The sequence below is a fragment of the Salmo salar genome, chromosome 13 (assembly GCF_965601325.2).
Source record: "Salmo salar chromosome 13, fSalSal1, whole genome shotgun sequence".
Taxonomy (NCBI): Eukaryota; Metazoa; Chordata; class Actinopteri; order Salmoniformes; family Salmonidae; genus Salmo; species Salmo salar.
In genome coordinates, this window is record NC_138303.1 from 40,124,961 (window position 1) to 40,137,695 (window position 12,735).

The 12,735-nt window shown below is 46.1% G+C and overlaps 1 protein-coding gene across 3 annotated transcripts in view; it reads right to left on the bottom strand.

The window, feature by feature from the left end:
* The window catches only part of LOC106567150 (membrane-associated guanylate kinase, WW and PDZ domain-containing protein 3), a 194,961-nt gene that overhangs the window by 18,041 nt on the left and 164,185 nt on the right, over positions 1-12,735 (bottom strand). For all 3 annotated transcript variants that reach the window (XM_014136132.3, XM_082960071.1, XM_082960072.1), the window contains exons 5-8: positions 11,523-11,700; positions 8,808-8,887; positions 7,737-7,794; positions 5,545-5,651 (exon numbers count right to left, since the gene is read on the bottom strand). In XM_014136132.3, coding sequence (XP_013991607.2) covers positions 5,545-5,651; positions 7,737-7,794; positions 8,808-8,887; positions 11,523-11,700 — 423 coding nt within the window. The remainder of the gene's footprint in view (positions 1-5,544; positions 5,652-7,736; positions 7,795-8,807; positions 8,888-11,522; positions 11,701-12,735) is intronic.

Here is a 12,735-nt window from a genome sequence, read left to right on the forward strand (position 1 = left end):
GTCATAGGACGCCACCTTTCCAACAAGTCAGTTCGTCAGATTTCTGCCCTGCTAGAGCTGCCTCGGTCTGTAAGGGCTGTTCTTGTGAAGTGGAAACATCTAGGAGCAACAATGGCTCAGCCACAAAGTGGTAGGCCACACAAGATCACAGAACGGGACAGGCGAGTGCTGAAGCACGTAGCCAGTAAAAATCATTCGTCCTCAGTGCAACACTCACTACCGAGTTCCAAACTGCCTCTGGAAGCAACGTCAACACAATAACTGTTCGTCTGGAGCTTCATGAAATGGGTTTCCATGGCCGAGCAGCTACACACAAGCCTAAGATCATGCACAATGTCAAGTGTTGGATGGAGTGGTGTAAAGCTCGCTGCCATTGGGCTCTGGAGCAGTGGAAACGCATTCTCTGGAGTGATGAATCACGCTTCACCATCTGGCAGTCCGACGGACGAATCTGGGTTTGGCGGATGCCAGGAGAACGCCATCTACCCCAATGCATAGTGCCAACTGTAATGTTTAGTGGAGGAGGAATAATTGTCTGGGGCGGATTTTCATTGTTTGGTTAGGCCCCTTAGTTCCAGTGAAGGGAAATCTTAATTCTACAGCATACAGTGACATTCTAGACAATTCTGTGCTTTCAACGTTGTGGCAACAGTTTTGAGGAAGGCCCTTTCCTGTTTCAGTATGACAATGCCCCCGTGCACAAAGCGAGGTCCACACAGAAATGGTTGTTTCGAGATCAGTGTGGAAGAACTTGACTGGCCTGAACAGAGCCCTGACCTCAACCCCATCGAACACCTTTGGGATAAATTGGAACGCCGACCACGAGCCGGGCCTTATTGCCCAACATCCACACCAAGTGCCCGACCTCTCTAATGCTCGATGCTGAATGGAAGCAAGTCCCCGCAGCAATGTTCCAACATCTTGTGGAAAACCTTCCCAGAAGAGTGGAGCCTGTTATAACAGCAAAGAGGGGACCAACTTTGCAGGCTATGTTATGCCTGTAGGAAGGTGCATGGGGGAAAAAAAAGTCCAAGAGAACAACTGTGTGTATACTGCAGGGGGAAATCCATCTGAGAAACCACCATAACATGGAGGCAAACAGAAAGAGAGCTAACCTCAGTCACGACAAATTGCAGCGCTCACCATGTGACTGAGACAGGGCGACGGAGAGAGATAGGAGGGAGAGAGAGAAAGGGAGAGAAAGAGAGAGAGATAAATAGATGGACTGAAAGTGATAGAGATACAATGGATAGATACAGAGGATAATCAGCCATGGCCTCAGTGATTTATAACCCCTGACCTTGGTTTCCATTGGGAGAGTTATGGGCTGTGTCCCCGTCTAATGTTGCTACACCCACTGGCGGATGGATGGATGGAGGAGAGGTGGGGGTATCAATCTCATTAGGAGGGGTAAAGATATACACCCCTCTCCTCCTCCACTACCCGCCATGTCCTCTACCCGTCAATGTGTCATGGGATTTTGATTTGCATAATTGGATTTTCAGCGCTCTGAGAAAACAGATTATGCTGAGTGTGATTAACATGACATTCTCGCACACCAGCAGTGTCACTGAGCTGTTTGTGTGTGAGGATATGTGTGTGTGTGGAGGAGTTAAGGGGGTGCTACATAGACATGTTTACATAGCCCTGATTATGTCAAGGTAACACAAAGGGATGGCCTATTTCTCAGGCAGGCAGTCAAGGCCGCTCGCTGTGATTCTATGAAATGCCATACAGTGAGGATTGTCAATGAAGGGTAATGACGGTCCCCTACAGCTTCAGCACTGTGGAGACAGACAGCTGCCTCTTTTTCCGAGAGGGAGGTCAGACTGGGGAACCTTGTCAAAACAATGTTCAAAACCCTCCACGTGGCAGCACGCCCCTCTGGCCTACTCTCCGCTCCGCTGGGAGACAGACCACCATTAGCCATTAATACTCATTAACAACCCTGGGGAGCGTGTGGGGAGCAGGGAACAGAGTAGAGAGCTCTGTCAGAGCAGTGCAGAGAATCACCCTGGAGAAAACTAGAGGATCAGCCAAAAGAACCGTCCAGAAAATAATACCATGGAAAAAATTGTATTTTAGCTGGACAGAAAATGGACTGGAGCTGTGTCTCAAATGGTATCCTATTCCCTTTACAGCGCACTACTTTTGACGAGAGCCTTATCGGTCCTGGTCAAAATTAGTGTAGCATAAAGGGAATAGGGGGCCATTTGGGACGCACCCTGGGAGTTGTTCTGCCCTAATAGGCTATGCAAGTAGAGCAGTGTTTCTTCTATTCTAAAGGGTCTGAGTTGATCTGGTACTAAAACTAGGGTCTCTGTTCAATCAAACCCTGATTGTTTTACCACATAGTTTACCAACAACCTCCAAGGACCTCCCCCATCAGGAAAGATGACGATGATACTCAGAGCAAAGCAACAAAGCCTGAGGAGCACACAGCCTTCCACGGCTAATATACAGTTGGCTGGGTTTTCCATTGGCAGGAAAGAACTGCTACGTCCGGTAAGACTAGCGGTGCGGGTGTGTGTCTATTTGTCAATGTCTAATATTAAGGTAGTCTCGAGGTATTGCTCGAGGTAGACTACCTCATGATAAGCTGTAGACCACACTATCTATCTGGATCATCTATATTTTTTGTAGCTGCCAATTTACCACCACAAACTGACGCTGGCACTTAGACCACACTCAACGAGCTGTATAAGTCAATAAGCAAACAAGGAAATGCTAATCCAGATGCGAGCCTACCAAACGGGCTAAATGCCTTTCATGCTCACTACAAGGCAAGCAACACTGAAGCATGCATGAGAGCACCAGGTGTTCCGGAAGACTGTGTGATCACGCTCTCCGTAGCCGATATGAGCAAGACCTTTAAACAGGTCAACATTCAGACAGATTACCAGGACGTGTACTCCGAGCATGCACGGATCAACTGGCAAGTGCCTTCACTGACATTTTTAACCTCTCCCTGGCAAAGTCTTATACCTATATATTTCATGCAGACCACCATAGTCCCTATGCCCAAGAAAGCGAAGTTAACCTGCCTAAATGACTATTGCCCCTCCACACGGCCTTTTCCCACCTGGACAAAAGGAACACCTATGTGAGAATGCTGTTGATTGACAACAGCTCAGCGTTCAACACCATAGTGCCCACAACGCGCATCACTAAGCTAAGGACCCTGGGAGTAAACACCTTCCTCTGCAACTGGATCCTAGACTTCCTGAGGGGCCGCCCCCAGGTGGTAAGGATAGACAACAACACATCTGTCACGCTTATCGTGCTTAGTCCCCTCCTGTTCTCCCATGACTGCGTGGCCAAGCACGACTCCAACACCATCATTAAGTTTGCTGATGACACTACGGTGGTAGGCCTGATCACTGACAACGATGAGACAGCCTATAGAGAGGAGGTCAGAGACCTGGCAGTGTGGTGCCAGGACAACAACCTCTCCCTCAACGTGAGCAAAACAAAGGAGATGATCGTGGACTTCAGAAAAAGGAGGGCCGAACACACCCACATTCACATCAACGGGGCTGTAGTGGAGCGGGTCGAGAGTTTACAGTTCGTTGATGTCCACATCACCAACAAACTATCATGGTCCAAACACACCAAGAAAGTCGTGAAGAGGGCATGACAACGCCTTTTCCCCCTCAGGAGACTGAAAAGATTTTGCATGGGTCCCCAGATCCTCAAAAAGTTATACAGCTGCACCATCGAGAGCATCCTGACCGGTTGTATCTCCGCCTGGTATGGCAACAGCTTGGCATCTGACCGTAAGGCACTACAAAGGCTAGTGTGTCTGGCCCAGTAAATCACTGGGGCCAAGCATCTTGCCATCCAGGACCTATATACTAGGCGTGTCAGAGGAAGGCCCAAAAAATTGTAAAAGACTCCAGTCACCCAAGTTATAGACTGTTCTCTTTGCTACCGCACGGCTAGCTGTACCGGGCGCCAAGTCTAGGTCCAAAAGGCTTCTTAACAGCTTCTACCCCCAAGCCATAAGACTGCTTAACAATTAATCAACCACCTGGACTATTTGCATTGACATCCCCCCCCTTTGTTTTTACACTGCTGCTACTCGCTGTTTATTATCTATGCATAGTCACGTTACCCCTACCTACATGTACATTAACTTGACTAACCTGTACCCCTGCACATTGAGTCAGTACTGGTACCCCCTGTATATAGCCTCATGATTGGTATTTTTTGAAAATGTATATACAGTATATATATTTTTTATTATTATTACTACTACTACCACCATTATTATTATTATTATATACAGTACCAGTCAAAAGGTTGGACACACCTATTCCTTCAAGGGTTTTTCTTTATTTTTACTATTATCTACATTGTAGAATAGTAGTGAAGGCATCAAAACTATGAAATAACACATATGGAATCATGTAGTAACCAAAACAGTTTTAAACAAATCAAAATATGTTATATTTGAGATTCTTGAAAGTAGCCACCCTCTTTCTTGATGACAGCTTTGCACACTCTTGGCATTCTCTCAACCAGCTTCAAGAGGAATGCCTTTACAACAGTCTTGAAGGAGCACTTGTTGGCTGCTTTTCCTTCACTCTGCGGTCCAACTCATCCCAAATAAATAAATGCTTCACAGAGTTCATATATATATATATATATATATATATATATATATATATATATATATATATATATATATATATATATATATATGAACTCTGTTTATTTACTAAAACTCTTTTCTCTTAAAACTGCATTGTTGGTGACGGGCTTGTAAGTAAGCATTTCACGGTAAGGTTGTATTCGGTGCATGTGACAAATAACATTTGATTTGATTTTGATTAGTGGGTGTTCAGGTTTTTTCATAGGGGTTATTGTGGTCTGTTCCAGGACAGGATTAGCAGCCTGCTACTGTCCTGTAGGGGTCCATGTGTCTGTGACAACCAGGGCTCTCCAGGCTAAACACTGGGATAGCTGGTACAGACAGAGACAGTGCTGTTGGCATCTGTGTCTTCTTATGAGTCATATTGTGAGTCAGCCTCTGTGGTCGGACTGTCGTCACTTCCTTGTCTGACATATGTTGTATTCTGTGAGCAACACAGTCGGCTCAGCAGAGAAACGTCAATGGCCGGGTGATCAATATCCTTATTTGAACATAAGACTTGCTGAAAACCTCAGAAATCACAATTACCCAAACACAAGCCTGTAGTCCAAGATGGCTCAATAACATCACTCAGCAGTCAGCACGCAAGTTCTCTTCCCCCCTCTCTCTCTCACACCCCCCCCTCTCGCCATGTAGCGTATTTGGCTTGTACAATGATATGGTCTCTAAGCTGTTGAGATCTGATTAGGAACAATCATTCACTTCAGATAACCTTGAGTAAGACATTCTGGGTTTATGCTCTGTCCCAGTATCTACACTAGCATACAGAACGCATGCCCAATTAAATAACCCATTCATGAAATACACTGCTTCATAATAAGTGGTATACCAGTTAGTGACCATGACAACGAGCAGTCTATGGTGACCCAGGGCTGGTAGAGAAGTGTTACCTGAGGGTGTGGTAGCTCCCTGCTGGCCAGAGGAGGGGGTGTCCAGGCTCAGTTTCCTCTTGGCTTCCAGGACTGGGTTCTCAAACTGGGTCTTCTGGTTGATATGGCTGCAGGACATAACAGAACACTAACCGAAGAGCTCAATATACAGTTCATATACACAGAGAGCTACTGTAAATATAGAAAACACTCAGAAATACAGCCTCGAGAAAGGACCAATACACTCTTGTTTAAAAAAATCGGACGGAAAGTGACACCGGCTAAAGGAAAGTGAGGCTTTCGTGTTTTCACAGCTTTCTTATCGTTGTTGTCCCTCTCCTTATAGAGATGTGACACCAGTTATCGGTCTCTTCACTTGGCAGCATCTTTTCATTGGGTAACAATAAAAAAATCTTTCTTGATATGTTTTATTCTATGCTTGTGTCGTGACAAAAACTCCAAACAGGTTTCTGTCTGTTTCCCACTACACTCACAGTATGCAGTGTATTCAAATCCCTGATCACTATCCAGTCATGCAAACCTCCACTTGGCATGCACACAAACTGGTACTGTACAGACTATCTGTAAACCACAAACCAAAACAAAGGACGCCACAGTGCTCCTGTCGACACACCATTTTACTGCTTACCCACTCGACACATTCAGCTGACCTAAGATCAGTGGGATAACCTTATAATCTGACCAAGGTCCATAACGCTGCTCACAATGGCCACGTCAGACTGACCTAGGATCAGGAAAGCAGCCTGTGTGCCTGCTGTGTGCCTGCTAAGCTGTAGTGCTCTCGCGTTTCGATACCAGATTCCCAGGTCAGCACTTTGTGGTTAAACATCTACTATTCAGAGAGGAGCACCCCCCCAGGTTGCATGTAAAGCAAGGAACGCATCTCATCTGCATAATGCGCTTTAACAGTTGTAGCTCTGAGCCAGTCGTGACTAGCTTTTATAAGATGCACAAAACGGATGCCACTCTGCTCCATAAATCAGACGCATGCTGTGTGTGTGAGATACGGTGGTGTGTGTGTGTGTGTGTGTGTGTGTGTGTGTGTGTGTGTGTGAGAGTGACACGGTGTGTGTATGTGTGCCAATCGTCAGTGTATGTGTGTGCGTGCCTGTATGTGTTTGGGTGTGTGTGTTCATGCGTGTCAATGTGTGCCACTATGTGTACGTGTGAGCGTTTCTAAGAAAAGTATTGTTTGTGCTCTCGTTGGGCATGAGTCATGCTGAGAGCTATCCTCCATATCCAATCAGGGAAAAGAAGCCCTCCTCTGTGACTGAGTGTACTCATTCCGCTCCTTTGATTACCATGGCTCTTCTTCTGTACTTTAGTTAGGAAATAATGAGCCATTCTGTTCTACTGTATTCATTCAAAACAAAAAGACAATTTTGTATATATATATATTTTTTAAATGGTTGTCCCGGTGACCCTTAGCATAAACAGATGATGTTCATGTAGCCTCTCCTCTCCTCTCCTCTCCCTCCCCCCCATGGGAGGCTATGCTGGGTGAACTCTGTGTGCCAGTGTGTGTTTCTGAACAGGGTGAGGTCATGCCTGTCACCCCTCCCATGTGCCCCCTGTACCGGGCGGTGGCAACCCTGTAGAGCACAATGGGAAGGCTGTATGGGAAGGCCAGCTGTCCTTAGTCCATCTCGTCAAACTTAAATCATTAGTACAGGCTACATTTGAAAACCACACTGACTGACAGCCTTACAGGTTCAGGTCTGCCTGTCCAGCAGCTCTTAAGGACTTCAACCTGGTGTATATAAATCCCAGCTCATGAAACAAACACGTTATTATCAAATGGCACTCCTTCTAGAAGTCTACTGTACAGTATACACTATGAAACAACGATAACACACGTACTATACACACACGTACACTTGGATTTTGTATTGTAGATATGTGGTAGTGGTGGAGTACTGGCCTGAGGGCACAGTGTGTTGTGAAATCTGTGAATGTATTGTAATGTTTTAAAAATTGTATAAACTGCCTTAATTTTGCTGGACCCCAGGAGGAGTAGCTGCTGCCTTGGTGATCCTTAATAAATACAAAATTCAATATTTACCAAAGCCCATCTGTGCAATCTGGACCAAATAACAGCTAAATAAATAAAAGGAACCATGCCACAACTCCTGTATAACCACAACATTACGTAGAGATACACTGCACCCGGAAATCACAGGAGGTATACTCACTCAACGTAGTAGGTTCCATACTGTGGATCTTCAATCTTCTCCCAGCCATACGGAAGCTCTGCAGGCAAGAGACAGAAGAGGAAGATGCAAATCAGTGTGCATCTACAGCTTCTGGAACAATGGAGACACAGTCTACACACACAATGAGGCACGCGGTTCTGAATGACAACTCACTGCAAGGAACTAAGGATCCAGGGTTTATACACGCCAACTACAAACTACTGAGAGGGCTGCCTTATTTGTCACCGGGTGTTTGGGAGGGGGAGAGAGCGCGAGAGAGCGAGATAGGAAGTAAGGAAATGTGGAGTTATGGCAATCCTGTAAAATAATGGCTTGTCTTGTCCCAGCGGTGTGTGAGTGGAATCTGGAGTGTGTGCTGTCCTGTGACGAACACATGCAGGGGGAAAGAGTGCTTCACGCAAGAGGGGACTGTGGAATTGCCTTTTTGGAGATACAGTGCTGATGAGCTCTCCGCAGGTCTCCCACAAGCCATTAGGGGACAGGGGGCAGGCTGGGTAAGGTAGCGTGCCACTGCATCGCTGGGGCCCGCAGGGCCATGTTTAGCTGTTTACAGTACTGTCTGTCTTGTCTACATGTCACAAGCCTGCAGTGGCATACAGGATCCCCACTCATAGTTCTGTCTAATGGGCTGCATTCAGATTATGGACAGTAATGTGTGCGTGTGTGTGTGTGTGTGTGTGTGTGTGTGTGTGTAGGGAGAGTATGAGTGCAACCTTGCTGCAAGATGCTCGTGTAAGAAAGTGTATTGCTCCCACACCGTCTGTATGTGAAAACAAGTGTGTGTGTGTGGTCTTGTTCCTCTATCCTCGTGGGGACTTGAAATGTCCCTTATAAGGATAATACAACAAGGAAAATTCTCCCTCGTGCAGACATTTCCCATGTCCTCATGAGGATATAGGGGATTCTAAACTTAGCGGTTAGGTTTAGGGTTACAATTATGGTTATAATTACGGTTAGGAGTTAGGTTAAGGAGTTAGGGAAAATAGCATTTTGAAAGGAAATATATTTTAAGTCATCAAAAGGATAGAAGAACAAGTGTGTGATTCTCACCTCCATCCTCACACTTCTCCGGGGGCTTGGCCTTCTTGGCCAGCCTGGGGTCCAGCCAGGTAGTGGTCTTGGTGTTGTGACTGTGGAGACAGAGATGCACGACGTTACACGCTGAGCAAAAAGCGTCACAACAACTAGGTGAAGTATAGATATTCACCAAACCACTGTACCCTAAGTGCTCCCTCACCAAACCCCAAACAAACAAATCAAATTAAAGGCCCCTTCAAAATCACAAACCGACAGCTGAAGTAGGAAGCTTACATAGCCAAATACATTTAAACTCAGTTTTTCACAATTCCTGACATTTAATCCTAATAGAAACTCCCTGTCTTAGGATCACCACTTTATTTTAAGAATGTGAAATGTCAGAATAATAGTAGAGAGAATGATTTATTTCAGCTTTTATTTCTTTCATCACATTCCCAGTGGGTCAGACGTTTACATGCACTCAATTAGTATTTGGTAGCTTCGCCTTTAAATTGTTTAACTTGGGTCAAACATTTTGGGTAGCCTTCCGCAAGCTTCCCACAATAAGTTGGGTGAATTTTGTCCCATTCCTCCTGACAGAGCTAGTATAACTGAGTCAGGTTTGTAGGCCTCCTTGCTTGCACACGCTTTTTCAGTTCTGCCCACAATTTTTCTATAGGATTGAAGTCAGGGCTTTGTGATAGCCACTCCAATACCTTGACTTTGTTGTCATTAAGCCATTTTGCCACAACTTTGGAAGTATGCTTGGGATCATTGTCTATTTGGAAGACCCCTTTGTGACCAAGCTTTAACTTGCTGACTGATGTCTTGAGATGTTGCTTCAATATATCCACATCATTTTCCATCTCATGATGCCATCTATTTTGTTAAGTGCACCAGTCCCTCCTGCAGCAAAGCATCCCCACAACATGATGCTGCCACCCCTGTGCTTCACAGTTAGGATGGTGTTCTTTGGCATACAAGCCTCCCCCTTTTTCCTCCAAACATAACGATGGTCATTATGGCCAAACAGTACTATTATTGTTTCATCAGACCAGAGGACATTACTCCAAAAAGTACGATCTTTGTCCCCATGTGCAGTTGCAAACTGTAGTCTGGCTTTTTTATGGAGGTTTTGGAGCAGTGGCTTCTTCCTTGCTGAAAGGCCTTTCAGGTTATGTCGATATAGGTCTCGTTTTACTGTGGATATAGATACCCATATTTTGTACCCGTTTCCTCCAGGATCTTCACAAGGTCCTTTGCTGTTGTTCTGGGATTGATTTGCACTTTTTGCACCAAGGTACGTTCATCTCTAGGAGACAGAACGCGTCTCCTTCCTGAGCGGTATGACGGCTGCTTGGTCCCATGGTGTTTATACTTGCGTACTATTGTTTGTACAGATGAACGTGGTACCTTCAGGCGTTTGGAAATTGCTCCCAAGGATGAACCAGACTTGTGGAGGCCAACAGTTGTTTTTCTGAGGTCTTGGCTGATTTCTTTTGATTTTCTCATGATGTCAAGCAAGTTTGAAGGTAGGCCTTGAAATACATCCACAGGTACACCTCCTATTGACTCAAATTATGTCAATTAGCCTATCAGAAGCTTCTAAAGCTATGACATTTTCTGGAATTTTCCAAGCTGTTTAAAGGCACAGTCAACTTAGTGTATGTAAACTTCTGACCCACTGGAATTGTGATACAGTGAATTATAAGTGAAATAATCTGTCTGTAAACAATTGTTGGAAAAATGACTTGTGTCATGCACAAAGTAGATGTCCTAACCGACTTGCCAAAACCATAGTTTGTTAACAAGACATTTGTGGAGTGGTTGAAAAACGGGTTTTAATGACTCCAACATAAGTGTATGTCAACTTCCGACTTCAACTGTATGTTGTTATTTTGGAATCAAGTGGCTCTTTAAGGGAGCCTTTGAGGGAGAAATGGAGGGAGGGATGGACGGAGAGGTAGCCAGCACAGAAAAGAGGGAGACAGGTCGTCTGAGGGAGAGGGAGAGATGGAGGAAGGCGAGTGAAGGGATGGAAGGAGAGATGGAGGGAGAGAGGTAGTCAGAGCAGAGCAGAGGCAGACATGCCCTCAGAGGGAGAAATTGCAGGAGGGAAGGAGGAAAAGAGAGAGAGAGAGAGAGAGAGAGAGAGAGAGAGAGAGAGAGAGAGAGAGAGAGAGAGAGAGAGGTAGAGCAGAGCAGAGAGCAGATGCAGACATCTTGCAGAAAGCAGAGAGAAGAGAGAGCAGGCCTTTGGGAGCGTTCCATTTGTCCAATTGTTTCTCCTGTTTCTCTTGCTCAGAGAGAATGAGCTATTGATTTTAGGCCGGCTACAGCACCTGGCTCTGACTTCTGTATGCTGTGTGAGCCACACAAACAGAACAGACTGGTAAACAACGAAGGGAGGGGGAGAGGGCCAACGCTTTCAGCCCAAGCCCAGCACCACTACATCAAACACAGGAAAACAATACACCTGTATTCTAGACACCAGATAGGTTAATATAATGAATAATTTCACAAATCCTATGTCATAACTACAATAATACTATTGTTCACTTTCAAATCGCTGTACTGTGAGCCGCAGAAAAACAAGTAGGACTCTGGATCTACAAGTGGAACACCGAAACTATTCTCTGTACAAACAAATCACCATCTCTCTTTCAAAACTACCTCTCTCTACTACTAGCATCACCAACACCACCCTGGAACTGTACTGGAGTCGAGAACCAGAAGACCAGTACTTACTCTATGAAGTAGACCATGCCCGTCTCTGTGTAGGCCATCTCCCAGGTCTTGGGCAGGGGCTCCTGGCTCTCGTCGTGTGGTAAGGTGTTCCAAGTCCTGAAGTCCATGGCCCCACTACTGGACTGGTTATAGCTGGGTACCGTCTTCCTCCACTCCTGCCCAGCCTTGTCCTTGTGCTCTGCGTGGGTGGCCACAGAGGGAGAGAGGGACAGGGGGAGGGAAAATGGGAGAGAGAAGGGTGGTGAGCGTGTGGAGGCAGCATGGGGAGTCCTGTGAGCTCCCTGCATTTCTCCTTGCTCCTGCTACTGCCGTGCTGCTGCCCTGGACAGACAGACTGTGGGCTCTAGACTGTTACACACAGCACAGAGGGGAGGGAGAGAGAGGACACGGAGGGGAGAGGGGAGGGAGAGAGAGGACAGGGAGAGGGGAGAGAGAGAGAGGACAGGGAGAGGGGAGGGAGCGGGGAGGGAGAGAGAGGACAGGGAGAGAGAAAGAGAGGGTCGAGAGAGAAAGAGAGGGTAGAGAGAAAGAGGGTAGAGAGATACAAAGAGAGAGAGACAGAGAAAAGGTGGGCGAGCGAGAGAGAAAGAGCGAGCGAGACAGAAGCGCAGCAAGTGTGCCACAGGATTTGCATGTCAGCAGTGATGTTCTGGAGTGCGAGCGGCTAGCGGGCAGCAATGGGTAGAGCTGACCTAAACTACGCTTCAGACCTACCCAGCACAGAGCTCAGAGCCCAGACCCTATTAGCATCACACAGCCCAGCCCTGTGTGTGTGTGTGTGTGTTTCAGTGTCTGTGTGTTTCAGTGTGTGTGTGTGTGTGTGTGTGTGTGTGTGTGTGTGTCAGTGTGTGTGTGTGCTCTTATCTGGAGGTTTATATTTGCATGCCTCTGACCTAACTCGTTAATGTATTCAGTGCTCAAACCTGTTTTTCCTGATCTGAATGGAGGCAGAAAACGACACATAAAAAGATGAATGCAAGGAGCTGCTGCCAGTAGTACAGTGCTCGACATATTTACATATAAAGAGAAGGAGCTCTTCGTGCTGGAGGCATGGAGGCCTCCTTTGTAACATCAACCATAAAATGTACATAATATCTATCCCCCTCCTGCAGAGACGTGAGGAATAAGAACCTTCCTGGTGTGTGTGCGTACAGACCATGCAGTGAGTACGTCGTCTCGATGTACGAACATAGCCAGTCGTTGAACAGTCCAA